Raw genomic sequence first — 25,230 nt, 5'->3', positions numbered from 1 at the left:
GACCTGGTCCCCGGACGTTGGCTGTTTTTTTTTTGTCGCACTTCTAGTCGTTGACGTTGTTTTCTAGAATAACAGATAGCTTGCATACGAAAGCTTTTTTTGTCGTCGGTCTTTGAAGCATTATTAGGTGATGAAAGCCTAAAGGATTTTTTATCTATCCGTGTCATGAAAGAGGCCAGGACGTCCGCCTCCCCTGACAGCCCACACGACGCCCCCAAAAATCCCGTCGCGGTTTCTACCGCAAAAAAACCCACACCCCGCATAGCTATCGTCGATGACAACCCCATTAACGCCAAAATATTAGCAGTAAGTATTGGAATTGTATCCAAAGGGCATGCAGCGCCCAAAGAACGGACAAAAGTTGTTGTCTACAAAAAACTCGCAAAACCGCATTTTTTTCAAAAAGTTCCTTTGATAATGCAATTCATGTTGAGCGCTACTATGTGAGCATTTCCCTAAGCTGATGAATGGTGCATTTCGCTTTACAGAAGCTAGTGTACAAACATCTTGGATATACTGTCTCGTCGGCAGACATGTTTGAAAATGGGCTGGAGTTACTTCATGCTCTTTCGACATCGCTGTTTGACCTCATACTTCTCGACATCGGTACGTTGATTTATCAATGTTCGATTTAATGCAAAAGTGGTTTGTAAAAGTTCGTGAAGCTAATGCTGAGGAGAATTGCCTGTTGTAGTTATGCCGGTGCTTGACGGATGCACAACTTGTCTTTTTATTCGTGGCAGATCGCCGATGCACAGTATCCCAGATTTTATCGTTGGCGAGCATCGAAGTTACAGTCTCCCTATCGTTCCCACGATCACATCATCACCGCAGTCAGATATGGAATCGCCTTTGTCGGCGCCACCTCCATATCGACCAAGAGCATTAAGCAGTCCTACACTTACTATACCCATTGAAACGCCTCCAACAATATTGGAATTCAATTCGTCAGTTCCCATCGTCGCCATCACATCAAATGCACGCCCACACGAGGTCGCTTTATACCTTTCATTAGGCATGAACGATGTCGTAGAGAAACCAGTGCGATGCGGGGAGAAATTTGCTGGTATCATCCGATCACTTTTAGCAAATCGATTAGGTTCTGTCGATACTGTTACATGAAGAGGATAAGGCAGCTTTACGGTACGGCAAGTCACACCCTGCAACAAAAAAGTCAGGTCACCGAGTCATTTCTTCATAGCGTCTGACACTTCACCTAACACAGTTAACGGACGTGCAGCAGTAGTGGTAGCAGGACCTACGTCCACAGTATGCGATATGTATCTAGTTTTGGTTTGTATGACCGGCCTGTGTCAATTATTTGAACCCAGGCGCTTAATGTGAATATGACGAAAAAGGGGATCAGCATCCCTTTTCATGATTTAGTTTCTTTGGCCCTATTGTTGACTATTCGGGACAGGTCCCACTCTTCGAGCTATATACAAGTAACTTTTCTTCTAGAGTTCATCTCACTTTCGTGACGAATGTCAACGGTGAGTTAAAGAAATAAGAAGTGAATCACCTCTCACTTGAAGTGGCGATTATTCACAGTCCATGTCAAGGACTGTCCAGAGGTTGCGAATAAATAGCAAGTATTACATTTGTGCATATCGTTTCTCAAGGTTATTAAACTCTTGAAAACAAGCAGGTCTTTATACTTTCGAAGATATAAAGTGGAAAGCATGTGATTCGGTTCATGGATTCCTTCTTTATTTAATAGCGCGCGGTACGAGGGAATTGCTAATTGTGTTTTGGGAACGTACATCTAGGGGGTTAAACCTGGGACAAAAATTTACCTTGGTTTTTATTTTAGGATCATCCCCGTCTTTGGGGTTTACATCCAAGTTTGAAGCGGAATGTTGCTTGCATCTTGACGAGGAACTTTAAGGTGGACAACAACGCTTAACATATCAATTAAGGTATGTACAATACTAGGTAATATTAGCTACACGACAAGTTTCTGCGCACATACGCACCATGACCTATGCATACATGTTGAGCTGGCGGGTGTAAGAAGGCAGAGAATGGGCATTTTCAGGACTGACAACAGCCGTTAGATGCTGTTTATCCTATGTATGAAGATAGGATATGATTGATTTTTTTTTCAGTTGAACTTTTGACTCATACGGTTTCCCTTTCGCATAGGACCGAACATTTACTATCATCAGATACCAATGCAAGGGGTGCAGGTACTTTGAGTACGTGCTTGATTACCTGTAAGTTGTATGGCGTTCGAGGAAGGTTCCTTGAATGTACCCAAGCAAGGTTAGACGTTGCTCGTTGCAGAAGAGGCGGCAGGTTGCAATTATGACGGAAAGACGCGCGTACGGCGGCCAAACGAGGGCGGAAAAGCAGTAAGAGGTACCAAGTCCTTCAGTATCCTTGATACACTAACGGGGAGTACGTGCTCATCCCTGTATATAGGCCATTGAAACAGTGTACGGCTCTGTCATCGACTCTAGCTCGAGTGTAAACACTTTTGAACGCTCTCATGATTGTAATAAAGGAAAACAAGTAAAGGAAAACAATAAGGATAGCTTGCCCGACGTTGTCTCAATTCACCGGACATCTTTTGTTGCAGGTTAAGCCATGGACGCTCTAGCCCCTCTTTTCTCTCAGACCTCATGAAAAGTGCATATATCTTCGGACGCTGTCTTTGCGTGGTAAACGTATCTCAACAAAAACGGCTGTTGTCTTAATTCATCAGACATCTTTTGCTGTAGGTTAAGCCATGGACGCTCTAAGCCGTCTTTTCTCTTGGACAGTCTGAAAGTGCATACACTTGCAATCATTGGCTCGATACCTATGACTGCTGCCTTCGTGTGGTAAACGTATCTCAACGAAAACCGCTTGCACTACATTGTCTTAATTTACCGGAATGAGCTTGTTGTAGGTTCAGGCTCGGAAGCCGTCGTCAAGTCTTCTCTCTCCGTCCATCAAAAATTTCAAAGTGGATGAACAATTGGCAGGAGCTTTTGATCTGGTGGTAAGGTAGGTTACCAAGTACAGCTTTATACAATGGTTGACTCAATTTACCGGAATGGACCAGAATGCACTTTTTGTAGGTTGAGCTTTGCATCAAACCTTTGCTCTCCGACCATCAAAAAATATGTGGATAGGTGTTCAATCAATCGCCTAGAAATTTGGATCTGGTGGTAAAGTAGGTCACCCAGTACAGATTACGCAGCGCTGGCTCAATTCACCGGAATGCTCTTGTTGCAGCTGCAATCATGAACGCTTGCAACAGTCTTCTTTTTCAAAACACGACGTAAGTGCACGCAATTCATTAGCTAATGGCTTTAGAAATTTTCTAGGGGCCACCATCGCAATCCCGTCAGGGTTCATGATAAACACTCAAAGAACTGTCGCCCAGTCAATGTACAGGGCACAGTGCAGGGCTGGTAAGTGGGGTTCCGATGGATCCTCGTCTGCTTCTCGTCCTCCCCGCCAAGCGGGTGGTTTTAGTGATGATTTTGAATAATGATCCTCTGGCTGCAGCTGGACGCACCCAAAGCAAGCATTTACATTGCAATTGAGTGAGGTTGGGTCAAGTGAAAAAAAAAAAATGTTGGAAAACCACGTAAACTGCGGAAAGTCACAGATCCAAGTCCAAAGTTGCGAGTGATGTTTATTTTATGGTTCGAACTGGATAGTAGTTCAGAATCACATCATTGCCTATCGTTGAACTGGCTGCAGGTTGACATGGCAGTTATTACAAAGAAACCTTCAACAGACTGAGCAGAGGTAACGATTAACCACGGTGTTGAAAAGGACTCGTTTATTCAAGGACATCGTCCCGAATGCGCTCACCAGTAAGACGCTCGTCCTAGGGTGTGGGGATCACATTTCGTATTATTTGTCTGAGATGATCGGATGGCCCTCAGGGTACAATATGGGATAAAAATGGATAATTCACTGAAAGGGCAAGGGAAATCCCTGGAAACAGGTTCACGATAGAACGTCCTGCAGCAATTTGACTTTTATTTTGTCATCTTTGTGTGCAAGTCCCAGATATCAAGGAACTAACTCATGGAAGCTAAATCGACAATAAATCAAGAAGTCTAGGGTATCAACAGTGCACCGTTATAAACAATGGAGCTCTGTACTACTATGTACCGTCACCATCGATAATAGTTCAACATTTAAGAGTCAAGAATGATTTGAGAAATACATCATATAATTTGGTGGTAGAATTTCCTTTTAAGCAACCTTACATTTTCTGCCTAATGACAGGCATCCACTCGGACTGTACAAAGCATAAGGTACCAATACAGAAACGAAGAACACATATTCCATTGATCTAAGCGGTCACCAATGTATGCAACTGAATCAAACTCCATTTTCAACATTTTTCGAAATCGTGAACGATTGGACTACCCTCGGTTCATTCTTTCTAGTTGAAAAGCATTCTGCTTCGCCAACATATTGGTATTTCTCTCGCTTGCCGTTTCACTTTCGAATGTGTACACGTCGTACACAAAAGCAAGCGACTGAAAATAAATCAACCAGTTTCCAACGAGTTGGACGTAATTGTTCGGTACAGCACCCAACTAGGAGGGCTCGCCGTTACTGGGCAAGCGAAGATAAACATGATGACGTTCGGAACGATAATGGTTGAAATCACGGTTGAAAACTGATGTTGTGTTACTGACTATCGCTGCGGTTGATTGTCAGCCAGCCAAAGAATAAGTCCAATGTCGAGAATAATTTCCAACCCAGTGAATCCACTTCGACAAAGTGCGAGGAGTGTACTCGACATGTTCGAGTAAAAAGGACCAATCTTCCTCTGCACTGACTAGGACTGTCCAGTCAGAGTTAAACTCGCTTCTGCCAACAAAAACATCCGGATAACGACTTGACCCAATCTTGTTTTGGTAAAGCCCGAACTTTTATCATGTTGATTTCAAGAATTGTAATCTGCATGATGAACTGGGAAATTGTGTTCATAAAGTCGAGACTGAGGGTTGTGTATACGGTAGTGTACTGGCGCCTACTTTAAAAACTCTTTGCAGATCGTGGCGAAGAGGAAGACGAGAATGATTTAGCGGACCGGTTGTCTTTTGAAAGAGTTCTAGTCCCAGAATTATGGAGATGGTTGACCACACACTCGCAAAGAACCCCCGAACAACGGTGTCGGCATAGGTAGTGATGCTGATCGTTAGTGGGCTCGACATGACCTGTTGTTGAGATGGAGAATGAGGAGGTGACAGTGACAAGTCACCACTGGTGGGACTAGAAGTGTCTCGCTCCAAGCATCCTACAAGGGAATCTCAAATCCTTTGCGCCTGGCCCATCAATTCCCAATAAAACAGGTTTGAAATGGGAGACAGATATTGCTTTGAAATAATATGGCCGTTCTTTGGGACGATAGCAGCCCAGTCGAGGGTTCCCAACGCTTTGAGAGTCTGACAGTATAAAAGTCAGCATAATTTTTCTGCTATTTCACTGCAAGGTATGATTGAAAACGACGCTAAAATGGCTGCACAGCACAATGCACGATCAAAATTCGTTGAATGAACGCAACAATCCGGGCCACAAACACACAGGTAATCCTTATATGGCCCATTTGCGACTACTGTTTTACAGTTGAGGGCAAGCAGAGGAAGGTATTCGACAACTTTGACTAGTATTATGTTGGGAGCGAGTGGATAGGTACATTTTAGATCTTGAGCAGCATTCTACTTCTTATTCGAGAGAGTACGATAGACAAGGTTACGGAACCACACCCCACTGCTTTCGTTATCAATGTTCCGTGCCAAATCAGCCGTAAGTCGTATTGACCTATCCTTCTCTCCTTCACCTGCAATTGATAGCGCAACGAAAGACTATAATGCAACAAAAACAGTTTCTCAATACCTCCCTTGGGCAACCAAATCAATGACCAGCGAGATTGGTGAATATATTTGATTTTAGTCTGTCTCTGCTCGCGGGTTGTTGTTCTCAGGAAACGCAACGGAAAGCTCTTGAAAAGCTTTGTTCCTTGTTTGTACAAACGGAACAAGTAGTATTCACTCATATTCCTATCGACCTGAGAGTTAACCTGCGGCGTATTAACAAACAAAGCTGCCGCAAGCCAAAATATTCTGCATAATAGCCCTGGCATAAGCTTCCACATTCCATCATCTCATGACAAGAACTAGCAGGAAAAGATAACTTCAACAAGCTATAGATGAATTTTACGATTGAGATAGCTTCGTGACTGTGCACAATGCCGTCTTCATTACTGCACAGTCATGCAAAACCGAGAGGCGGACCAAACTCAATTGTAGATCGCTCGTACAATAACTACGAGGCCAACATGTCTCGCCGTCAAACGAAATCGTCGTCGCCTCCAAGCCCACCGGTGGGGACCCAAACCGCTCCATCGACATCTCTTCGACAGGGCGTTATCCCAGATCCGCAGACGGCATCCCAGCTCCAGAAATCCTCTCGTCTGGCTTTCCCATTCTTTGCATTCTCCCTCGTCCTCCCTTCCATTCTCTTCCGCCTACTGCCCAGCACCTATGTATTAACCTTTCCATTAGTTCTCAAATACGTTCTTTATGGTGCAGTAGGCTGGTACATTGCACTGAGCCTTCGCCTTCCTTTTCAGTTTCTCGAGAAAAAAGTCAACCCAAATGCTGTGGGAGGTGGAACGCTAGTGACTTTGGCTTCTGGAATTTGTGAAGAGATTGTCAGAGGGGTACTGTTACATAGATGGCCTGGCGGTGCGACATATGGGATGGCGTATTCAGTGGGTCTCGGTTGGGCGGCAGCGGAATGCCTTGGCTCTGTTGGACGGTTGGCAGCTCGAGTAAGGTTCAGATACACGTTCTACTGCAAACAGACGTACGCACTGACAGCGTATGAATATTTTTACAGATGAACCTCTACTATCGCCAAGACGAACGTGCAATATTTGCCAAAAATCAGTTGGCGATTATGGAAGGACGCACCGCCTTTGAGGTTTCTCCGTGGTCGGAAGTTGTTGCGAGCTTTGGCTCCACCCTATTGCATGTTGGCCTGACCATTTTCGTCGGATCTGGTCTCGAAGTGACGTTTCCGTTAGCCATCGTTCATTCTGTTGCCTTGTTTATCGGTGTTAAGATGTTTACGGTACGTTGTCGTTCGTTAGTCACTAGCGTGATCGCCGTCTCTTATCTTGTATTTCATATCTCACTTACAAACAGCCGATGGGAACTATTCCAACAGCCGCCACATCCCTTACTGCTGGAATTATGACGTTTGCTGCTTCCTTATATATTGCAGCGGCATATCAGTCGCAGCAGCTGGGACCAGTGCGGTCTGGCCCCATAGCTGCTGAACCACCCGTCGTACCAATGGATTGGGAAGATTAGGCGATCTGGTGGATATTTCATGTATACTATAGACCACAATATCAGCACTCTTTTTGAACAAGATGGACAAGATCTGGGGTATACAAGGTCATCTTTACACATGACGAAAATAAAAGGGGAAAACTATCATACAAATCAAAGCAAAGTCTACAAAAGAAAAAAACAAAACAAGCCAATCCTGTGTACGAATGGGTCGAAATCATCGCAACCCACATGAGAATCATTGTCATATAATACTCGCTTCCCGACGCCCCTCTATCGCAACCAAGATCTTCCACAGCACATCCTTTGTAACAGGTTTGGACATGGTATCGTCGAACCCCTGACTCAACTGAAAGGTCTGCTCATAGGCAGTGATGGCCACGATTGGTGTAGTTTGGTTAACGTTGTTTGTGGACTTGATCATGCGCGAGGCAGTTTCGCCATCCACTATAGGACGCTCATTAGTTTCGCAATCAACAGCATATAACCGAGCATTCCTTTTGAAATATACCTATAGGCATCCGAATATCCATAAATATAACGTCAAACTTGACTTCACCAAGGGCACATCGAATGGCTTCCGCCCCATTCCGTACAATCACACATCGACAACCGAGCATGCTCAACATCTTTTCCAGAATCCGCAACGAGACGGGGTTATCATCAGCAATGAGAACATCCAGTTGCCGATGGGATGGTAACAAGGACGATGACGACACGTTAGAGGATAATGGTGGTACATTCTTGTCCTTCATCAACTGCTCTTTTGCATTTTGCAAATACTCTCCTGGGTGGGTGGTGTCTACAGTACCACCAGAATTCGCCGCAGTATTGCCAGCACCAGTTCCAAAACTGCTTGCCCTGAGCCTGCTGGGCAGTGAATTCCTCCGTGACTGCAGCTCGTGTTCCTCAAGGCGAACTTTCGAAATTTTAGGTGTGTCGCCAGCCGCTGTAGTAAGCGGCGGACTGGGCATTGGAGGATGATACAAATACGGTGCAGGAGGAGGGAGGGCTTCGCTGAAGGAAAGATTTCGAAGTCGACCTTTAGGTGCTAACAGAGGCCCGGTTGGCGGAGATAGGGTCGCAGGCGAAGGTGCTGGTGAACTCGTTAATGTGGCAAGGGACCTGAAGCCAGCCAGATTGGCCGCACCCGCAGGCAAAGAGCGATGTCTCGATCTCCCAACATCCCCGACACTGCCACTCAGGGACTCGGATCGTAACCTGCGGACCAAGTCGTTGTTGGCTTTCTCCAATAAGGGCAAGTTCTTATAAACAAACTCTCCAAAATCAGGAGCAGATTCTGTCAATCCTGTGTCTCGATCCGTAGGAAGCGAAGAGAGAGACGCCTGCCGGACATGCGATGTACTCTTCCCTTCGGAGCGTGGAGGAGTCGCAGCGGCGTTATCGGCCGCTTCATGAACCTCCAAATGCTCATGCCTCACAGTTTCCTTCTCACTATGCAACGCGGGTTCCTTGTGCTCCTCATCCTCATCCACATCCATACCCGCTTCCAAAATGCCTCGATCATCAAAGTAATCTGTGTCCTCCATTCCCTTCGTATTGGGGACGAATGATGCCTCCTCCTTCATGACGGTGGACCAATCCATTTCGCGGAAAAAGGCATGTCGTTTCACTTCATAGGCACCTTTGGTTCCCAAACGAGACTCTATGTCGGTGCACATTAGACTTTCCATCAAACAGCGTGCTTCTGGGGATAGCTCGAAGTCGTCTTCGTGCCAGTCGATACGGCGGGTAAGAATATTCTCAAAGACTTGCGACGGTGTTGCAGCGTGGAAAGGGGGAATCCCGAAGAGAAATTCGTAAAAAATTACACCGAGAGCCCACTGCGACAATCAAAACGCAAGATCAGCAAAAAAACGAAAGGACTCATTTCAACAGAAGGGCGCAAAACATACCCAATCAACACTGGTTCCCTGCCCTAAGCCCAAAATACTTTCCGGAGCCAAATAATCGGGTGTACCCACAAAAACCTTACCAGAACTTCCAATCTCATCTCTCTCACTTCCCATACTGCCATTACTAGCGACACTGCTCCGTCGACTATGCCGTCCCAGCGCATACGGAGATGAGACCCCATACAGATGTTCCCCCAGTTTGAATGGTGAAGATGGTGAGAAAGTTGGTGTCGTAGGGGTGGTAGTGGAAATTGGGTAGGTAGGGACAGCACCAATTATCGGACTGCCGGGGGCGTTTGTGTTGTTGGATGAGGAATTTGATGAAGGGTTCAAGAACGAATCTCGCGCACGACGACCAAGAAATCCGACCCTAGAGAGACCAAAGTCGGTCAATTTTACGTGACCATCTTGATCAATCAAAAGGTTGTCCGGTTTCAAATCCCTAAAGAAGATGTGTTAGAGTGTAATCCTTGGCTCGATCGGCCACAACATCACACCCACCGATGAACAATCCCTCTGCTGTGCAAAAACTCCAATCCCAAAACCACCTCCGCAATGTATTGCCCAGCCCACTTCTCATCCAAACATCCCACAGCTTTGATGAGAGCAGCACAATCACCTCCGTTCAGATATTCCATCACAAGATAAAGATTGTCTCGGCTTTGAAACGAAAAGTACAGTTTAACAACAAACGGGCTGTCCAATTGTGTTAAAATCATCCGTTCCGCTTTGATATTCATCACTTGATTCTTAGCCACCATGTCAGCCTTTTTGAGGACTTTGATAGCGTAATAGTCTCCAGTCAGGCGTTTCTTGGCTAGGTAAACTGAACCGAATGCACCTTTGGATATCGGTTTGATAATGTCAAAGTCTTTGATACTTGGCACAGAGCGCTGAATGGCTGCATTGGCTGAGGGGGGTGTGCCAGGACCACCAGCAGCACTACTCGAAGGTGTCAGATTCCCCACCGTTCCCGAAGCTTGTCCACTAAATGGAGACGATCCCATGGACGTGCCCACCGGAGCCGCCTGATTTAAACTTGATGCGAAATAAGACGAGCCTGATCTCCCTAACCTCGGCGAGCTAATCATCGGTGAGGATATCAACTCGACTTGCAACGTTTTATTTTTGTTCACCACCATTCTCGGGCGGGGACTGGCACTACGGGCGTGCTTATGGGTGTCAATGTTCAGCGCTTCAGGGCTACCCACGGCCTTTCCGCTGCCTTTTTTTCGACGTCCCTTTCGCCGGTCTTTTCGTTTAGATCCAGGTGAGCGAGCGCCACTCGACGGGCGCCCATCCGCACGCTTATTTGTGCTCCGGCTATTGTTCTTCCCTTTCTCATCCGCATCACTTCCACTCTCAACTTCGCGCACAAACACTCCACCAACTTCTGTCCCTCCGGGATCACGTTCGTCAACGGCGATGGTACCTGTCTGCACCCCAATCTCAACCTTGATCGCTTCCTCCTCTACGGCCAATTCCCTATATCGCCCAACAACGCTTCTCATTCTCTCGCAACCCTCACACTTGGATTTGACAAGCGACTCAACGTCAGTAGCAAGGTGGTAAATACCCAGTCCAAGGCCCACCATCGCCGTATCAATTGCAGGTGGAGTGTTAGTGTCTGTGTGAAGATAGTCCAGAGCTTTTAGCGCCGAGAGTGTGGACGTCGAAGGAACTTCCGGTGGGTAGAATTCAGACTCTGCCGGTGGTTTCCAGTTCACAAGTTGTTGCATGCGGGATGTGACGCTTGAACGCCGTCGTAAGCTTGACTCATGCGAGGTCAACATAAGATGACTTCGATTTCGCAGCAGCACGCGGTCATCTTCCCCATCCTCTTGACCACTGTCCCCTCCTTCCAGATCATCGCACACATCATCCACGGCATCAGGTATGGGAATTGCAAGGATATCCTCGATCACGTTTAATACGGAATGCGTGATGCCAAGCAATCGCTTCGCATACTCTTCATACAGTCTCCGTTCGCATTCATCCTCGCCATCTCCCGTCATCTCCAGCTCAAGTACTCTGATTCGCTCCAAGCACTGGGTTTTAGCGTCTCGCAACTCGTCATTCACCAACATCAGATCCATTTCAATCCGATGTACTTCGCTGCAGGATTCAGTATGTTCTTCGAAAAGAACCGCTGGCACTGAGCGCTCGCATATATTGCAGAGAACCAGATCAAGAGACGGAAGTGCATTTAACATGTTGTTACTGGAGAGCGGAGTTGGGGGCTCGACTGTAACTGATGGCGAGGAAACTGGTGAACTTCGAATTCTTACGGGGCTATTACGATCAGTGTCGATACTGGCAATGTGAATCCCGACGGGACTCTGCTGATGTTCTTCTCCGCCCAATCTTTCTTCTCCATCTTCACTACTCTCCGCAACGTCATCCCACTCCTCTCCAAGTAAGGCCACAGGTCGTGTAACCCAAATCGTACTCCGCTTCTGCCCGGTAGTGCGGTCAAAGTTTACCATTCCTTTACCCTCCATCTCCAGCCATCGCCCATCCTTTCGCCGCGCACGGTATGTAACTTCAATGGCCGCCTTCTCATCTTGTTGAAGCATTGCGGTGGCCTCTTTGAAAACATTCGCATCTGAGCTTTCGGGGGGAAGAAAGGGGAGTGTACCGTTTTGAGGAGAGTTATCGAGTTCATTTACCATTTCCTCCACATCGTATCCGAAAACCATTTTCACCACAGGAGATACATACAACAGTCTCCCGTCAAATCCGAGTTCCATCATCACGTTCACACTTTGTGCTTCCCCGGCAGCTGCTCGAAGTTCAGTCAGAGTCCAATTTTCCTGAGGTCGCACCAGTTGCGGTTGTGAAAATTGATGTTGGAGAGGAGCCGGTGGTTTGATACTTCTTCCCCGTCCACTTGGCCGACGGTTTAAGGACCCCTTCGTGCTATCACTAGCTTCTGCTCCACTGTCGGTGAATGATTGGTATCCATCCTCTTCCTCGCCACCACTCGATTCGAGTCCAAGCCCAGATGAAAGTGACTCGCGTCGAAGAAGCGGGGGGCGCATGTGTCGGCTTCCCGATCCTGGTCTGGATGTCGACCGAGGCTGGATCTGTGATTGAGTCACTGCCAGCTGTCCCCCTTGAGATGCCACGGACCCGGCAGCAACGTACGTCCACATTCTCGTATCCTCTTCTAAACTTTCAACCATTCGCGCCACGTCCGCAAATGCCATCAACATACGAATGACATATTCACCACATCCCCAATCGGGGTTCCTGCTCCAGAGCGCCCGTAAAGCCATCATTCGAGAGATTGCGTCCCGACAGGCGCCAGGGGTCATGAGTTGCGCCAAATCCATCTCGAGAATATGTTGCGCAATAGCGATCAGTTCAGTGACAGCCTTCAATAACGGCGGCTCCTTTGCATCCTCATCGGCAGCTATAGACAAATCCGACGCCCAAGATGTCTGTGAGTCAAGTTGGGCGTTTGACGTATTACGATCCCAATCACCAGAGGATTGGGACAAGTTTCCTTCGGATAGTGCGTGCATAAGCGAACCTTTTCCTTTCTCTTTGTCCGGTCCAAACAGCGCCGTAGTTGACGCCGCTCTTGCTCTGGCACTATCGAAAGGATTCAAGGACAGTGGTGGTGGCGCTCGATCGTGATACTCCAAACTTCCTTCCACGAAAGCATGCAATTCGGCAATAATGCGTTGGATTTGGGCATTGCATGTAGTTTTCGCTATTCGCAACGAGTTCTTCATTTCACTGTAGCCTTTCAGATATTCGGACAAATCTCCGTCGCTGAGTGATCGTGTCATTGTGGGGCCCTCGGCAGCCTGCTGGGAGGTATTGCTACTGACGATCGGCGACTCTGCTCCGGTTCCTCGTGGCGAAGAAGATGGGGATCGGACGTCCGAAGATTGCTTTTGACCTGGCGTACTAGTTTTTATTGATAATGGGTTTCCAGAGCGGCTCAACCTCTTCTTGCCAAGAACAGTAGCAAAGAATGGAGACTCTGGGCGAGAGCGTCGGGAGGTTGTTGTGGATCCCGAGCCGACAGATGCGCCATCATCATCCGGAGCGTCATCGTCGTCCAGCGAAAACATTGGACTTGGGGAACGTACATCTGTAGAGAGGGGTTGTAGCAATGGTGAATCAAACATGGATGCTCGCGATTCTTTGCGCGGCGGAAGGATTGGATGGAATGTACTCTGGGTTGTGTATTCCGTCCAGGAAGTCCATACGGCAACGGGTTCTGACGTCTTCCATCGATAATTTTTAACTTGTCGCGATCTATCCAATAGCGCATGGAGAGCATCCACGTCCGACGCACTAAAAACACTGGATGAGCGCACTTCACTGCCTTGTGAGCGGACCTCAGTTTCCCTGTTCCTTTCGAGTGATGCCAGATTAGGAGCACCGGAATTTGCTCGTGCACGACCGGGTCGTCCCACCGCAGTCATTGGCGGTACAGAGGTAGAGGCTGTCCCTTCACCTTCGACATGAAGGGGCTTGACCCCGAAATTAAAACTTTGATGCCTGCCTTTTCCAACGGGTTTCTTACTGTCCATGGTGGCAGTACTCAGTACATGCACACTTTGACCATGAGGCGATACCACGCTAGATGATCCTGAAGAGTCAGATCGCTGAGGGTGCTGCAATAGAGCTTGACGGGACCAACGTGGCAGATCTGGCAGAGACCCCGTGGTCATCAGCAAGTGTTTCGGAACCATTGTTGTCGGATCATCCCATTCTCCTTCCTCAAATCCTCCATCTTCCTGAGGAAAGAGAGGTTGCATTATTGAGCCTACAGATCGTGCTGGACATGGATCGGTCACTATGTCACTATTCCCGCTATTGTCGTTAGCATACCCATATCGTTGGAATAAGAGAGGCCGGTTTGGACTAGAGGACGACATGGAAGGTAGGCTTCCACCCCATGCGTTATGTTCCAACAACGATCCTTTCCTCGGCCGGGATGGTATGTGAACCGGAGAGGTTCCAGAACTACTGGGACTAACAGGTTTTGGTGAAACTGAGCTGTCAGTGTCACTGTTCTCCGATGTAGCTGAGGAGCGACTTGTCCTTCGCAATTGCATTGAGGGGGGTACTGGGAGAGGTTTGGACTGGACTGGTGACACAGGTGAGGATGGATTCGTCTCTCTTTCGGGGGCATCACTCTCAGAAAAACTCTTGGTTAGCTTTCGCAGGCTTGCTGTAATGTTAGATAAGGTCCGACGCTTCGATTTAGTGGGAATGGGAGGAGGTTCGGAGGTAGACAAAAACGATCCGCAGGTTGGTGGCGATGCGACAACGGTTTTATTAGCAGCAAGCGGATCTAAAAACTCTGAACGATGCAGAGACTTTGCAGGGAGCGGGTGAGAGGTTGGGGCAAGTCCGGAGGGAGATGCTGCAAGCGGGTTCAATGGCGAAAGACGCCGTTCTATCTTGTTTGGACGAGGGCCGGCGGCAGGAAGACTAAAGCGTGGCGCGGCATTACCAGCAGGTGTGCCTCCCGAGGTTTGTTGTTGTGAATCCATTTGAACTGGCAAAGACCACAAAGTAGAAGCCCGGCGTGCCCCAACTGGTGGTCCTTTGAATTCCTTGATCGGGCTATAGAAAGAGTGTCGGTCTGGCTGTCAAAGGAACCCCAGGCAGCATGTAGGACTCTTATCGTCGCCCCATGCCTCTGTCCATGCGGTAAGTCGTCTCTGTCAAAGACGTTTTTTTGGCAGCAGTTGAATCAGGTCGATGCCCTCCAGTGCTTTGCATCCTCACGTCGAAGCGCCAGCGACGTGGGTCCATAAATATATCACCTTTATCGACTGGTTAACATCGCGCAATGCAAGTTCTACGCCACTACAGATAGGCCGGAAACCGCTGGACATTTAGTCGATCTCTTGTTAGGAACTGTCAACACACGATTACAAGGAAACGATGACCTCCCCTAAACCAACACGTCCCAAGATCCCCAGGACGCATTCTGCCAAAGACAAGAATAAGGCAGGCGCGTATAGGCGCATGTTTTGGCTGGTGACTGGCGCATTTGCCGTTATATTAGCATTGTATTTCGTTGCACCGAAAGCCGGATTAAGTGAGCCACCACGAAACGACAGTCCACCAGCAGAGGACTATAGTAAGTACTGGACAAAGGAAATACTGGCAGAGGGAGACGGTAAGACGTATCCACAAAAGGTAGGCCTCTAGATCGTCCTATGAAAACGAAGCAGCTCATTAATGAATGCTCATGTTAGGGCGACACTGTTACAATCCATTGTAAGTGCATAACACCGGTAGTTGTTTGTCTACCTCATGCAATTTACACAAAATCCTATTCGTCCATCCTTTAGATACCGGGACTGTGAGTATGGAGAGATCACAGACTCATGTCGCAGCAGGTTCTAAAGACAGTCTGATCTAGCTCGATGATGGAACAAAGTTTGACAGTTCATGGGATCGCAATGACCCTATTAAGATCCAGATCGGTGTAGGCAGAGTAATCCCAGGTATGCATGCTGAAACTGTTAAGCATCGTTCAGGTATGCTGACTATAATGACATCATTCAAGGATGGGAAGAAAGTGTTCCTACAATGTCGCTTGGCGAGCGTGCCAAGCTGGTCATATCACACCAAGCTGGGTACGGAACACGCCGCGTCGGACCGATCCCGCCTTTGGCCACGCTGAATTTTGAGGTAAGGGCTGCATCTTTATATCTCGTCGTTGCGTTCGCTCTTGTAACATGCATCTCTATTTGAGGTTGAGCTACTGGGTATCAATGACAAGTCGGTTCCGGCCAAGGAAGCGTAATTCGTCGTCCGAGACTAACAGTTCCTGGCCATCTTGCAACAACAACAAGTTTGAATATAAGCTTTACACTCCTCTTGCGATGAATATCACTTACCTAAAGACTATGGCTGTTCTTGACGTTTTTCCGTGCCATCTCGCACGGTGGTTGGGCGCATATATTTCTGCTCAGTTCTTTTGCAGCGAGTTGATCAACAGTTGACGTCCATTCGTGGCTTTGTGGTCAGCTATGTCATATGCTAAGCACTACATTTACCTACATTGGGCCAAATGACCTAACCCCTTCGTAAGGGTGAAAATGGCCCTTGCTTCTTCCCATCTGCTTTTTTAACCCATCTAGCAAAGCCGTTTTTTAAACCATAGCGTCGTCCATAGCATAGCACTAGGGTTTAAAGTTGAGGAACTAGCCTTGGGATATAAGGCAAGGTCCAAGTGCATTGTGAGCATTGTGTGGCAAGTTGTTGGAATTGTGAGAGCGAGAGACCAGGTAAGAACCGCACGGGAGAACAGCAATCCTTGACGAAAACACCAAGGCTAACTTTGGAACCCCTGTTAAACAATACATAGCTGGTAGCAGCAGTTCCGTTCATGCAGATTTCGCGGCTCCAGTCGCACGTGAAACCTTATAATATCGTGTCCTGCCTTTGAAGGTCGTGCTGTGACAGGTAAGACCACGAAGGTGTTGCAACTCATATTTTGCATGCTCAATTCCATATCATTTTGTAAATTTACAAGCGAGCTCAACGTGAAGCGCCAACCTGAGTTTGTTAGCACAAAAGGGCGCAGCTGCTTGGGAAATCACACGGCTTTAATCACACCACCTGTTTCCTCACTGGGCAGCTCAGAATGGCAACTACGATGCTGGCCACCAGAAAAGACTCCAAGTTGGAGCTCTCAAATGATCCCGTCGACGTAGAAGAGGATCATGAATTTCAAGAAGGCATTGTTTATATTGGCGACAGTCCTGTCAATGTGGTTAATAAAAAAGGACTGCATATTGACACGGACGTCACCTGGTTGCGATCAAGTAAGTTTCGTGAACGTCATTCAAGACTGTGTAGTCCTCCCGTGTGCTTACTCGAGTTGCTCAAGGCCAATCCTCCTACGGTACCAATTCCGCGGCTGATGTGACCATACTTTCCACAACCTCCACCGAGAGGACTCATGTCAATGAAAATATCCAATACCCAGGCACTGAGCAGGATATTATTTCTGATAAAGCGCTGCACCTCCAGCAGTGTGCTAAGGACTTGGACGTGCTCCCTTATGGCACGAGTCCCGCAGATTCGTTCTTGACTGCGTGTGATGTGCTAGATGAATATGGGGCACCAGTCGTTGAAGAGCTTCAATCTTCCATAAAAACCCATGGGATAATGATAGCAAGTGCGGAACAAGACGCGTCGCTTCCTGGTAAGTGCTTCATGTACTGCTTAACTGATGACTCTATCTCATATCTCTTAGATGCAGTTAACGTCGACAGCATGCCGGTGACTCTTACTCGTAGGCATTCTGATCATAAGCGTAACAGACATGCGCCCCTGGTCGATCCTGCACCGGAAGAAACGACGGCTATAGCATCTGAATTAGACATGGAGCAGGAAGAGTTACTACTGCCCGACGATAGTGTGATTCATGCGGCAATTTTTGCGAAAGATCAGACGCCTCTGCTACCAGTTCACCTACTAAGGAAAGACTCTGAGCATGTCGAAGCGTCGAGACCACCATCAAATACTGATATCGAAAACGACAGCGCCAAAGAAGACGCCACAAACTTCAGTACTACCGACCCAGCAGCAAAAAAGCTTGCTGCAGCCAGTACTGTCGAGAATGCAGACCATATAGATAAAGTGGATAAAGGCATTCAGACAGCACAAACGGAATCGTCCTTGCTGACTGCACGAACGTACATGGCTCATCTTTCTGTGGACTCCAGATTCACGACCATGGAGTTGAACATACCTAATGAATCGCCGCCTGAACTTCCGAATCGGACACCTCTACAGAATGACACAAAACCTGAACTATATGAAGTCACCGGTTACAACAAATATGTCCTTCCGTCCTTGCCTCGCATACCACTGGAGATTCCGTTTCTTGACTCTGATGCATGGCTAGAGAATTACGCACCCAACCGGGATAGTCCTCAGCCGTTAACCCCAACAAGGGAGTCCTGTCCCTCAACAGTGACACCAGTAGAAGTTCTACTGGAGGAAGCTCTATGGACTGCTCGTAATTGGGTAGCGGTCGCTGAAGGTGCTTCCGCCCCTGCCGCTGGCGGCACGACGCTCAGCCAATCCCATAGACATTCTACGATCCCCCGAGATTTTAAGTATGGGGAGGAGCAACAGCAAAAGGCAAATCGCAAAACGTTGATCAATTGGGGAAAGATTAAACGAGTCTTTTCCGCTCCGGTCCGCTGGCTCAAGCAAAACAGCGTTCGCAATGTTGCCCGAGTAGCGGATGATGATGGACCACGTCAAAAACGGGAGTCGGTGGCTCCAGTGAGGCCATTGACGAGATTACGAGCAAATGGACGAGGAAACTCTGGCGTCAGTCCCATTGAAAGGATCTTCTCCATTCGTCGAGGAAAGACTGAAACCGGTGGAGAGGACACCGATGGCGGGTGGAAAACCCTTTGGATTCGTCGTAAAAATAGCCACTTACCCCGCTGGTGGGTGACAAACAATATCAGTGTGGACAGCTTTGGTCAGGCATCAGTGGGAAATGTTTCTGTCAGAGACTTGACCCCCGAGGTATGGTTTTCCTCCAAATGGTTGATGAACAGCTTTTGATCTAAACCTCTTTGCAACATTTCAGGCCGCAGTGGAGTATGCTCGATCCGTTCATCGATTCAGCGAGCTCAAGGGTTCTGTCCTACGGCTTGCGGAGCCAAGCTCGGATGTGGAAGATAGTGATGATTGCGCGTACTCAAAGCTGTCAACGCCGAGACCTTCTGTATCTACATCAAGACACAGAGCAGCCTTGGAGAGCTTTACAAGTCTAGAGTTACGAGAGTTGTATGGTGATATTGTTGTCAATGATATGGGATTCGATGCGTTCATTGGAAAATGGGTCTTGGGTGCGTAAGTAGCAGTCCACCGGCTGGTCCGGAAGGCTGTTTTAATTTTAGTGAACACGTAATGTAGAAGTAGGAGTGTTACCGAACAGTAGTTATTTTGCCTGCCCTCTTCATATGTAGTGCGGAGCCGATGGGTATTGGCACTAGCACCCGCACCAGGGATTGAACCGCGCGACAACCGGCTCGGAAAACCTAATCTAACCAATCTACGCTACGCTACAGCTGGAACACTCCTCCTGCTGAACACCTCTGGTCTACCGTGTCCATCCAACATTGATTGCACGATCGTTACCATATTGCAGGTTGACAGCGTATCTCGATTCCAGTAGCGCATCGTCCAGGCTTGCTGCAAACAGTTAGGGTTGGTACAACCCAGCAATCCGTGGACTTTTTCAATCTTGCCTTCTCGTCGTCGATAAGGTCTTGAATGAGGTCGTGTTTTGAAACCTTTTTCAACGTCAGAGGAACAGTGAGGGCAGACAGATGAGGTCTTGTACTCGTCGAGAAGGAAACAATCAATGCGGTTGCGCTTAAAGAGGGTGCGCCAGCCTTTTGTCTTGGATGAGGTCTGAAATCTCGCAGTTCGACCGGCATCGCTCCAATCTCCCATCACAATGGTAAAGTTCCCAAACTTGTTGCGCAAGTTGGATATGAGGTTCGATTCACTCTTCTGACGGTTTATAAATGCATGCCACTTCCACCGTGTGTGGGCAGGGTGGGAGTAGAATTCCTTGCGACGATCCGAATCTGCGCGACGAACGAGAAGGTAGCGAGTAAAGTCCATGAGGTTCATCGTCTTGTGGCTTGGGATACGTGATTCTATGAGGTCAATGCCGCCGGCTTTCATTGCTTCTCGTCTCTTTGCAATTCGGCGGCTACCTGTCTCCTTGCAGCGTTGATTGGCGGTGTAGCGGAACGTCGTACCATTGCTGTCTTGGCAGTAGAGAATGTCGCGCTTGTTTGGGTCGATAACGATGACATTTTCTGCTGCTCGACAAGCAGGCAAGTTGTTCTCCACATATACTGCCTTCACCTCAGCTTCTAGAGTCTTTGCTGACTTTCTCGCTCCGCGCTTTCCATACTTGTCTGCGTCTGGGTGCTTTAGGTATACAGACATCGAGGTTCCGTCCGTCGTGATCGAGCCTTCAAAACACATTCCATGACGAGATCTAAAAGCCTTGTTCTGCAGATTACAGACGCGCAACCATAAATCGACCTTCGCTACGGCTTCTGCTTCTTGGCGGGTGATGCAGAGGATATGCTGGTGCAGAATAACCGTGTCGATACGAATGTGGCTTTGGATGAGGGAGCGGCGAAGTGGGATTGCACTGAACCGTCGAAATCCATGCTTTTCATATAGGCTTGACAACCGACAGTAAGCAGGGAAAAAGGACATTGGATCCACGACAACTGCGAAGGCGAGTGGATTGTCAACAAGAAAAGGCAGATCGAGCGACCAAATCTCTTCAAGAACCTCGCTCTCCAATGGTGTTAAATCCAGCAACTCAGGTACAGTATCAAAAAGAAAAACTGACTTTAAGTAGCGTAGTCGAGTAAAGAAAGCTTTCCGCGCATCGCTTTTCAGTGGCAGTCGCTGCTTCTGTCCCTTCACGTCGAGCCGCAGATTGATATACCGAAGGAGCATCTGCATGAAATGCTCTTGAACGTTGACCTTCAGGTTTGTCATCATACTTGCTGTCAGGTAATTGACTGATTGCTGCTCGCCTCGTAGATTTGGGTGAACGAAGCCGACGATTTGGCAGTACCGTTAAACATATGGCAGCAAACAATCCCGCCATGCCTTCTTTGCTTCCTTTCTTGGATGCCAAGCCTCTCCTTTGTTGAGAAGATAGAGAATCGCTTCGATTGTATCTTGATCTACCGTGGGAAAGGATGGTGCAGATAGGATGTAGAATTTGAGAGCGTGGGAAGCGAGTTCATGGATGATGGCGATGTAATCTAGAAGCCGTTGGTGGTAGTTTGGCAGGAAAGCTTTTGCAAAGGAAGTCTTGTTATAGGTATGTAAGCAAGTAGGTTTGTCGAGTTTTTCGAGTTTTTGCTTCTTTTTTGGTGGCATTGATGATATCTGTGGAAAAAGATGAAAGCCTGGGAAAATGGGCACGACAACTTATATAGGATCTTTTGGATCAAACCATAGTTCATGAGTCTAAATCGAGTAAAATTATGATTAAATTGGTTGGAATCTTTGTACTAGTGCCAATACCCATCGGCTCCGCACTATGTTGCTCCCTCTGGAATCCAACAACAGTTTTCTTGGCTACTTGTTCGCACTGGCTGGTGTCGACAACGCGTGACGTGATATGAGTCATGCTCGCCTTGGTCCTTCAACTTTAGACCTTTTCATCTGAATACTCCCCCAACAGAAGCTTGTAGCCTGACATGCCTTTCCTACAAACTCCCTTCAGAGTCCTTCGTGGCCTCCACGCTCGCGCTCCTCTGCTAAACCCAGCACTAAAGGGACGCTGGTTTTCGGCCGGTTCCCGTTTGCACAAGTCGTCACTTCCCGTTCTCGAGTTTCAACCACAAGGAGAAGTCGAGCACGACCTCAATACAGAAGGCTCTTTTGTTCCTGAACCAGTTATTATTGTCTTGCAGGTAAGGACTTGCGATTGTGCTTCTTTATATGCAGCGGAGGGGACGATATCTTTACTGCTTTTGTTAACATACATTGGTCCTGCAAGGAATGGTGGGGCATCAACGAGCAAATAAAAGCACACGCGCAACACCTTGCAAATGATACTGGAGCAATCGCAATTGTTCCTGATCTGTATCGGGGGAAGCAAGCACTCGACGCCGCTGTAAGAGATACTACGTCGTTTTGTGATCCATCGTCAATGCTATGTGGTGAATACTCGAAAATGATTGTCAGGAAGCGGCACATCTAAGAGACGAATTGGATTGGCCCGGAGCCATAGATGAGCTATCGAAATTGGTCAAGGATTTGAGAAAGGATGGTAAAAGGTACAGTTCCCACGGCTGTACACTGCAAAAAATGCAAGACTTTGTACGAATGACTTTTCTTGAGCAGAAAAATTGGTTCAATAGGATTTTGGTGCGTAACATACTTGACTCAACAGCCGCATTCAATGCTAATAGTCCTCCTCGTCTAGCATGGGTGGGGCTCTGTCTCTCGCTCTAGCCGCCAGCATTGGGCCCACCAAGAATCCCGGACCACTTAATGGTAAATAAACCCGAAATTTCAAGCCACAGCTGCATAAAAGCATACACCCACCAACAATTTCAGCATGCGTTTCATTTTACGGGATTCCTCCTTTGTCTCTCATCGACATTACTCCCATTCCACTCTACACGCCCGTCCAACTACATATTGGGGAAAAGGATAACAAAAAAGGATTTAGCGATCCCGAGACCGCTCGTGCCGTGCAAAGGAAATGGGAGGAGGTGATCAGGCAGCATGGTGGAAGACATGCGGAAGGATTCCACAAATTGGAGGCAAGCGTCTTTTTCTACCCGGGCCAAGGGGTGAGTCTCTAGTATACTCTGTTGCCTTTCCAATGAGGTGTCGGAAACATTCAATTTAATTTCCATATCTGTTCCCTAGCACGCTTTCATGAATGATCTTCCGTGGTCGCTTCAGCAACGCAAGGAGCTTGGCTACGAAGGTGGATTTGACAAGGATCTCGTTAATCTTGCGTGGCGGAGAGTTACAAATTTTTTCATTGAGCATTTAAAAACCCTTTGATGCAAAAAAAACCATCTTTGGTCTTGCCGGATAGGCTAGTTGCTGTTGCCTGTAGGACAATTAAGTAAAACGTATTATTGCAAGTGGGACACCGCATGACAGAGTGCATGGTACATGTCCCTACCCGTGACCTGTTTGAATCTATTCAATTAGCTTCTTGTCAAGCTGAACTAATAGATCACCTAAGCGTGGAGAAAGGAAGAAAGTTCTGTAGCACATCGGGCGTTCACCAGTTGACAGATGACGGGGTTCACATAGTCCTCCCCTACTGCCTCTGCAATCTTCCACAAAAAGCGACGATCGTAGATCTTCAAGATCTTGTGGCTACAGTTGCATTGGCAGCGCTTCATAATACACACTGCTGTAGCGATTCTAGCGTAGCTCTTATTCTCGACTACTCTCACGTGTGGGGTACACGATGCATTCTGCCTAAGCTTCTAATCCTAATCGTCATCCTCATCTCCCACCTCGCTGTCGCTAATCTCTGGTCTAAACTCTTCGTCAGAATCCGACCATAGCTCTGCTTCATCGTAGAACCCTTCCATCTTCTCTGCTGTTCGCATACTTTTCCTTCGCGTCGGTTCCCTTTCTCCTTTCTCACTCCCCATAGACCACAGAAGTTTATCATCCGTGCATTTCGCCGCTGAATCTCCATCCATCATCACTACCTTGTCAATTACATCAGCTTCGTCAATACGTCTATGCACGCTCCTTATATGTCGGTCTAGATCGTACTGCCGCCTGAACGCAAAGCGACATCCCACTATAGGACATGGTTTTGACCGTCCAGTTTCAACACCAGCGTAATTGTGACCTGTTAGGTGCTCAAGAAGAGTAGGAGGAGGAATGGCGTCTGAGCGTTTCTTCCTCACAGTTGGGGAAGTCTCATGTAAGCGGCGATGTCGAACTAAAAGGTGTTTATGTGCGAACTCGGCTCCGCATCCATCGTGGTTGCACAGAAAGGCTTTGACTTTTTCGTGTGTAGATCGAACGTGTATCGCGCGAATTTTGGCCTGATGGACGGATTGACGTTCACCTGTGAGCCCTCCAAGGTACGGTAGTTAGCAACCTCAATTCACTCACGCTAGTGAAGACTTTCCCGCAACCGTCCCACTCGCAAGCCCACAATTCCCTGTCCACCGCATGTATTTTCATATGATTTTTCAAAACGTCTCGTCTCGAAAAGGTTTTATGGCAAATGTCACAGACAGGTTTATGCGCTTCTTTCATATGAGCCTGAAGGAGAGACCATTTAGGGCAGGTTGTGTTACAGATCGTGCATTGATATCTCGGATTTGCTTATAATCTAAGGATAAGTTAGTGTGCCAACTGACCAGCATGCAGTTCACTTACTCGAATGTAGGCGAAGGTGCTGTTTCAGCTTTTGGGACGTTGAGAAGCTTTTGTCACATGCTGGACATGGGAATGCCTTCTGTCCAGTGTGCGTGCACATATGCCGTCGTAGCTGAGAATGCTTTGCGAAGGAGTCCGTGCAATTTCCAAAGCTGCACTGTGCCACTGCTGTCAGTCGAAAAGCTACCCTCTCAGCCCCAGGTCGCAATCACCCCATCCCCACCTTATATGGCCGTGGTGTCTCGTGAAGCTTGATATGTCTGTTCAAATGATAGCGACTTGCAAATGCTCGACCGCAATCAGGGTGATCACATTTGAAGGGCTTTTGGAATTCGGGTGTAGGTGCATGGGTAAGAGCGTGGCGAGCGAGATGGTCAGCTCGCAAATATGTTTTGTCACAACCTGGATGTGGGCATACAAATGTGCGCTAAAATAGGTAGGTATTAAGAATACGATGCCACGTCTTCGCCCATATGCAAAAAGGGTACCTCATTTGTATGAGACACTTGGTGCCGAGTCAGTTTGGACGATTTCGTGAAAACTCTATTGCAGCCTTCGAAAGGACACAAGTGCTTGATGGGTGAGGAGGAGATACTGCTTCTGTCAGTACATAAACGCTTGCTAGAGCCGTCTGGACACCAGGGTTGCTTGCGTTTGGAATTTGATAGTGATTCGTTTTCGACGCTAACGTCACTATCGGAGATGGTCGTTTCGGTCAGCTTGGGATTATCGGGACTCATAATTCGTTCGGAAAACTGCGTTCGTCGGCCTTCCTGTGGCAAAGCGTCATCAACTGGTTCGCCTTCCACCTCCATATTCTCTGGAATCGGGTGTTTCCACTCAGGTCTATCTCTTTGGAGATACAAAGCATCATGCCTCGGCACCTCCACCGCCATGAGAAGGGATCGGGGACACACAAGGTACACTGGCTGTCGTTAGCTCCTGGGGCCTTTCTTGTCAAGGTTGCTTTCCTGCTCACAAAGACAAGGCTCCTCTGCTTACGAAATCCAACTCAAAAGTTTCAAGTGAGTCAGTATGCGTCATACATTGATGAC

General features: G+C 47.7%; 8 protein-coding genes across 8 annotated transcripts; 5 read left to right on the top strand and 3 right to left on the bottom strand.

Moving 5' to 3' along the window:
- Positions 1-533: 533 nt before the first annotated feature.
- SPPG_02860 (uncharacterized protein) lies at positions 534-1,122 on the top strand (the record flags this gene model as incomplete). Its single annotated transcript, XM_016751148.1, has 2 exons — positions 534-606; positions 695-1,122. The coding sequence occupies 2 exons, from the start codon at positions 534-536 to the stop codon at positions 1,120-1,122; spliced, it is 501 nt and encodes a 166-aa protein (XP_016610430.1).
- Positions 1,123-6,208: 5,086 nt separating this feature from the next.
- SPPG_02859 (uncharacterized protein) lies at positions 6,209-7,506 on the top strand (the record flags this gene model as incomplete). Its single annotated transcript, XM_016751147.1, has 3 exons — positions 6,209-6,793; positions 6,862-7,095; positions 7,170-7,506. The coding sequence occupies 3 exons, from the start codon at positions 6,209-6,211 to the stop codon at positions 7,335-7,337; spliced, it is 987 nt and encodes a 328-aa protein (XP_016610429.1). The 3' UTR covers positions 7,338-7,506.
- SPPG_02858 (AGC protein kinase) lies at positions 7,258-14,961 on the bottom strand. The gene is made up of 4 exons (XM_016751146.1): positions 9,737-14,961; positions 9,236-9,677; positions 7,831-9,163; positions 7,258-7,766 (listed from the first exon to the last, which is right to left on the bottom strand). The coding sequence occupies exons 1-4, from the start codon at positions 14,752-14,754 to the stop codon at positions 7,564-7,566; spliced, it is 6,996 nt and encodes a 2,331-aa protein (XP_016610428.1). The 5' UTR covers positions 14,755-14,961; the 3' UTR covers positions 7,258-7,563.
- A 131-nt stretch (positions 14,962-15,092) lies between these two features.
- SPPG_02857 (uncharacterized protein) lies at positions 15,093-16,126 on the top strand. Its single transcript, XM_016751145.1, has 6 exons — positions 15,093-15,409; positions 15,469-15,490; positions 15,565-15,575; positions 15,636-15,720; positions 15,783-15,907; positions 15,972-16,126. Exons 1-6 carry the CDS (start codon positions 15,152-15,154, stop codon positions 16,020-16,022), a joined length of 552 nt encoding a protein of 183 aa, XP_016610427.1. The 5' UTR covers positions 15,093-15,151; the 3' UTR covers positions 16,023-16,126.
- Positions 16,127-16,323: 197 nt separating this feature from the next.
- Positions 16,324-19,204, top strand: SPPG_02856 (uncharacterized protein). The gene is made up of 6 exons (XM_016751144.1): positions 16,324-16,506; positions 16,587-16,684; positions 16,755-17,046; positions 17,112-17,429; positions 17,481-18,772; positions 18,837-19,204. The coding sequence occupies exons 3-6, from the start codon at positions 16,866-16,868 to the stop codon at positions 19,104-19,106; spliced, it is 2,061 nt and encodes a 686-aa protein (XP_016610426.1). The 5' UTR covers positions 16,324-16,506; positions 16,587-16,684; positions 16,755-16,865; the 3' UTR covers positions 19,107-19,204.
- A 105-nt stretch (positions 19,205-19,309) lies between these two features.
- Positions 19,310-20,788, bottom strand: SPPG_02855 (uncharacterized protein; the record flags this gene model as incomplete). Its single annotated transcript, XM_016751143.1, has 1 exon — positions 19,310-20,788. One exon carries the CDS (start codon positions 20,786-20,788, stop codon positions 19,310-19,312), a length of 1,479 nt encoding a protein of 492 aa, XP_016610425.1.
- A 662-nt stretch (positions 20,789-21,450) lies between these two features.
- SPPG_02854 (uncharacterized protein) lies at positions 21,451-23,083 on the top strand. Its single transcript, XM_016751142.1, has 7 exons — positions 21,451-21,714; positions 21,801-21,917; positions 21,989-22,080; positions 22,148-22,171; positions 22,230-22,300; positions 22,364-22,602; positions 22,682-23,083. The coding sequence occupies exons 1-7, from the start codon at positions 21,499-21,501 to the stop codon at positions 22,820-22,822; spliced, it is 900 nt and encodes a 299-aa protein (XP_016610424.1). The 5' UTR covers positions 21,451-21,498; the 3' UTR covers positions 22,823-23,083.
- Positions 23,084-23,145: 62 nt separating this feature from the next.
- On the bottom strand, positions 23,146-25,146 carry SPPG_02853 (uncharacterized protein). Its single transcript, XM_016751141.1, has 5 exons — positions 24,664-25,146; positions 24,399-24,602; positions 24,176-24,332; positions 23,906-24,120; positions 23,146-23,835 (listed from the first exon to the last, which is right to left on the bottom strand). Exons 1-5 carry the CDS (start codon positions 25,069-25,071, stop codon positions 23,266-23,268), a joined length of 1,554 nt encoding a protein of 517 aa, XP_016610423.1. The 5' UTR covers positions 25,072-25,146; the 3' UTR covers positions 23,146-23,265.
- Positions 25,147-25,230: the final 84 nt, after the last annotated feature.

The sequence above is a fragment of the Spizellomyces punctatus genome, assembly GCF_000182565.1.
Source record: "Spizellomyces punctatus DAOM BR117 chromosome Unknown supercont1.4, whole genome shotgun sequence".
Taxonomy (NCBI): Eukaryota; Fungi; Chytridiomycota; class Chytridiomycetes; order Spizellomycetales; family Spizellomycetaceae; genus Spizellomyces; species Spizellomyces punctatus.
This window is presented reverse-complemented; position numbering and strand designations above follow the sequence as displayed.

Coding starts and splice junctions, on each gene's coding strand:
- SPPG_02858 (XM_016751146.1), bottom strand. CDS start 14,754: ATGGATTCACAACAACAAACCTCGGGAGGCACACCTGCTGGTAATGCC. Junction 9,678..9,736: donor AGCAGAGGGATTGTTCATCG/GTGGGTGTGATG, acceptor CATCTTCTTTAG/GGATTTGAAACCGGACAACC. Junction 7,767..7,830: donor GGATATTCGGATGCCTATAG/GTATATTTCAAA, acceptor AGCGTCCTATAG/TGGATGGCGAAACTGCCTCG.
- SPPG_02857 (XM_016751145.1), top strand. CDS start 15,152: ATGACCTCCCCTAAACCAACACGTCCCAAGATCCCCAGGACGCATTCT. Junction 15,721..15,782: donor TGTAGGCAGAGTAATCCCAG/GTATGCATGCTG, acceptor ACATCATTCAAG/GATGGGAAGAAAGTGTTCCT. Junction 15,908..15,971: donor TGGCCACGCTGAATTTTGAG/GTAAGGGCTGCA, acceptor TCTCTATTTGAG/GTTGAGCTACTGGGTATCAA.
- SPPG_02856 (XM_016751144.1), top strand. CDS start 16,866: ATGGCAACTACGATGCTGGCCACCAGAAAAGACTCCAAGTTGGAGCTC. Junction 17,047..17,111: donor CGTCACCTGGTTGCGATCAA/GTAAGTTTCGTG, acceptor GAGTTGCTCAAG/GCCAATCCTCCTACGGTACC. Junction 17,430..17,480: donor ACAAGACGCGTCGCTTCCTG/GTAAGTGCTTCA, acceptor CATATCTCTTAG/ATGCAGTTAACGTCGACAGC.
- SPPG_02854 (XM_016751142.1), top strand. CDS start 21,499: ATGCCTTTCCTACAAACTCCCTTCAGAGTCCTTCGTGGCCTCCACGCT. Junction 21,715..21,800: donor CAGTTATTATTGTCTTGCAG/GTAAGGACTTGC, acceptor TGGTCCTGCAAG/GAATGGTGGGGCATCAACGA. Junction 22,603..22,681: donor TTTTCTACCCGGGCCAAGGG/GTGAGTCTCTAG, acceptor TCTGTTCCCTAG/CACGCTTTCATGAATGATCT.
- SPPG_02853 (XM_016751141.1), bottom strand. CDS start 25,071: ATGGCGGTGGAGGTGCCGAGGCATGATGCTTTGTATCTCCAAAGAGAT. Junction 24,603..24,663: donor AAGTGTCTCATACAAATGAG/GTACCCTTTTTG, acceptor TACCTATTTTAG/CGCACATTTGTATGCCCACA. Junction 23,836..23,905: donor GCGGGAAAGTCTTCACTAGC/GTGAGTGAATTG, acceptor TCCGTCCATCAG/GCCAAAATTCGCGCGATACA.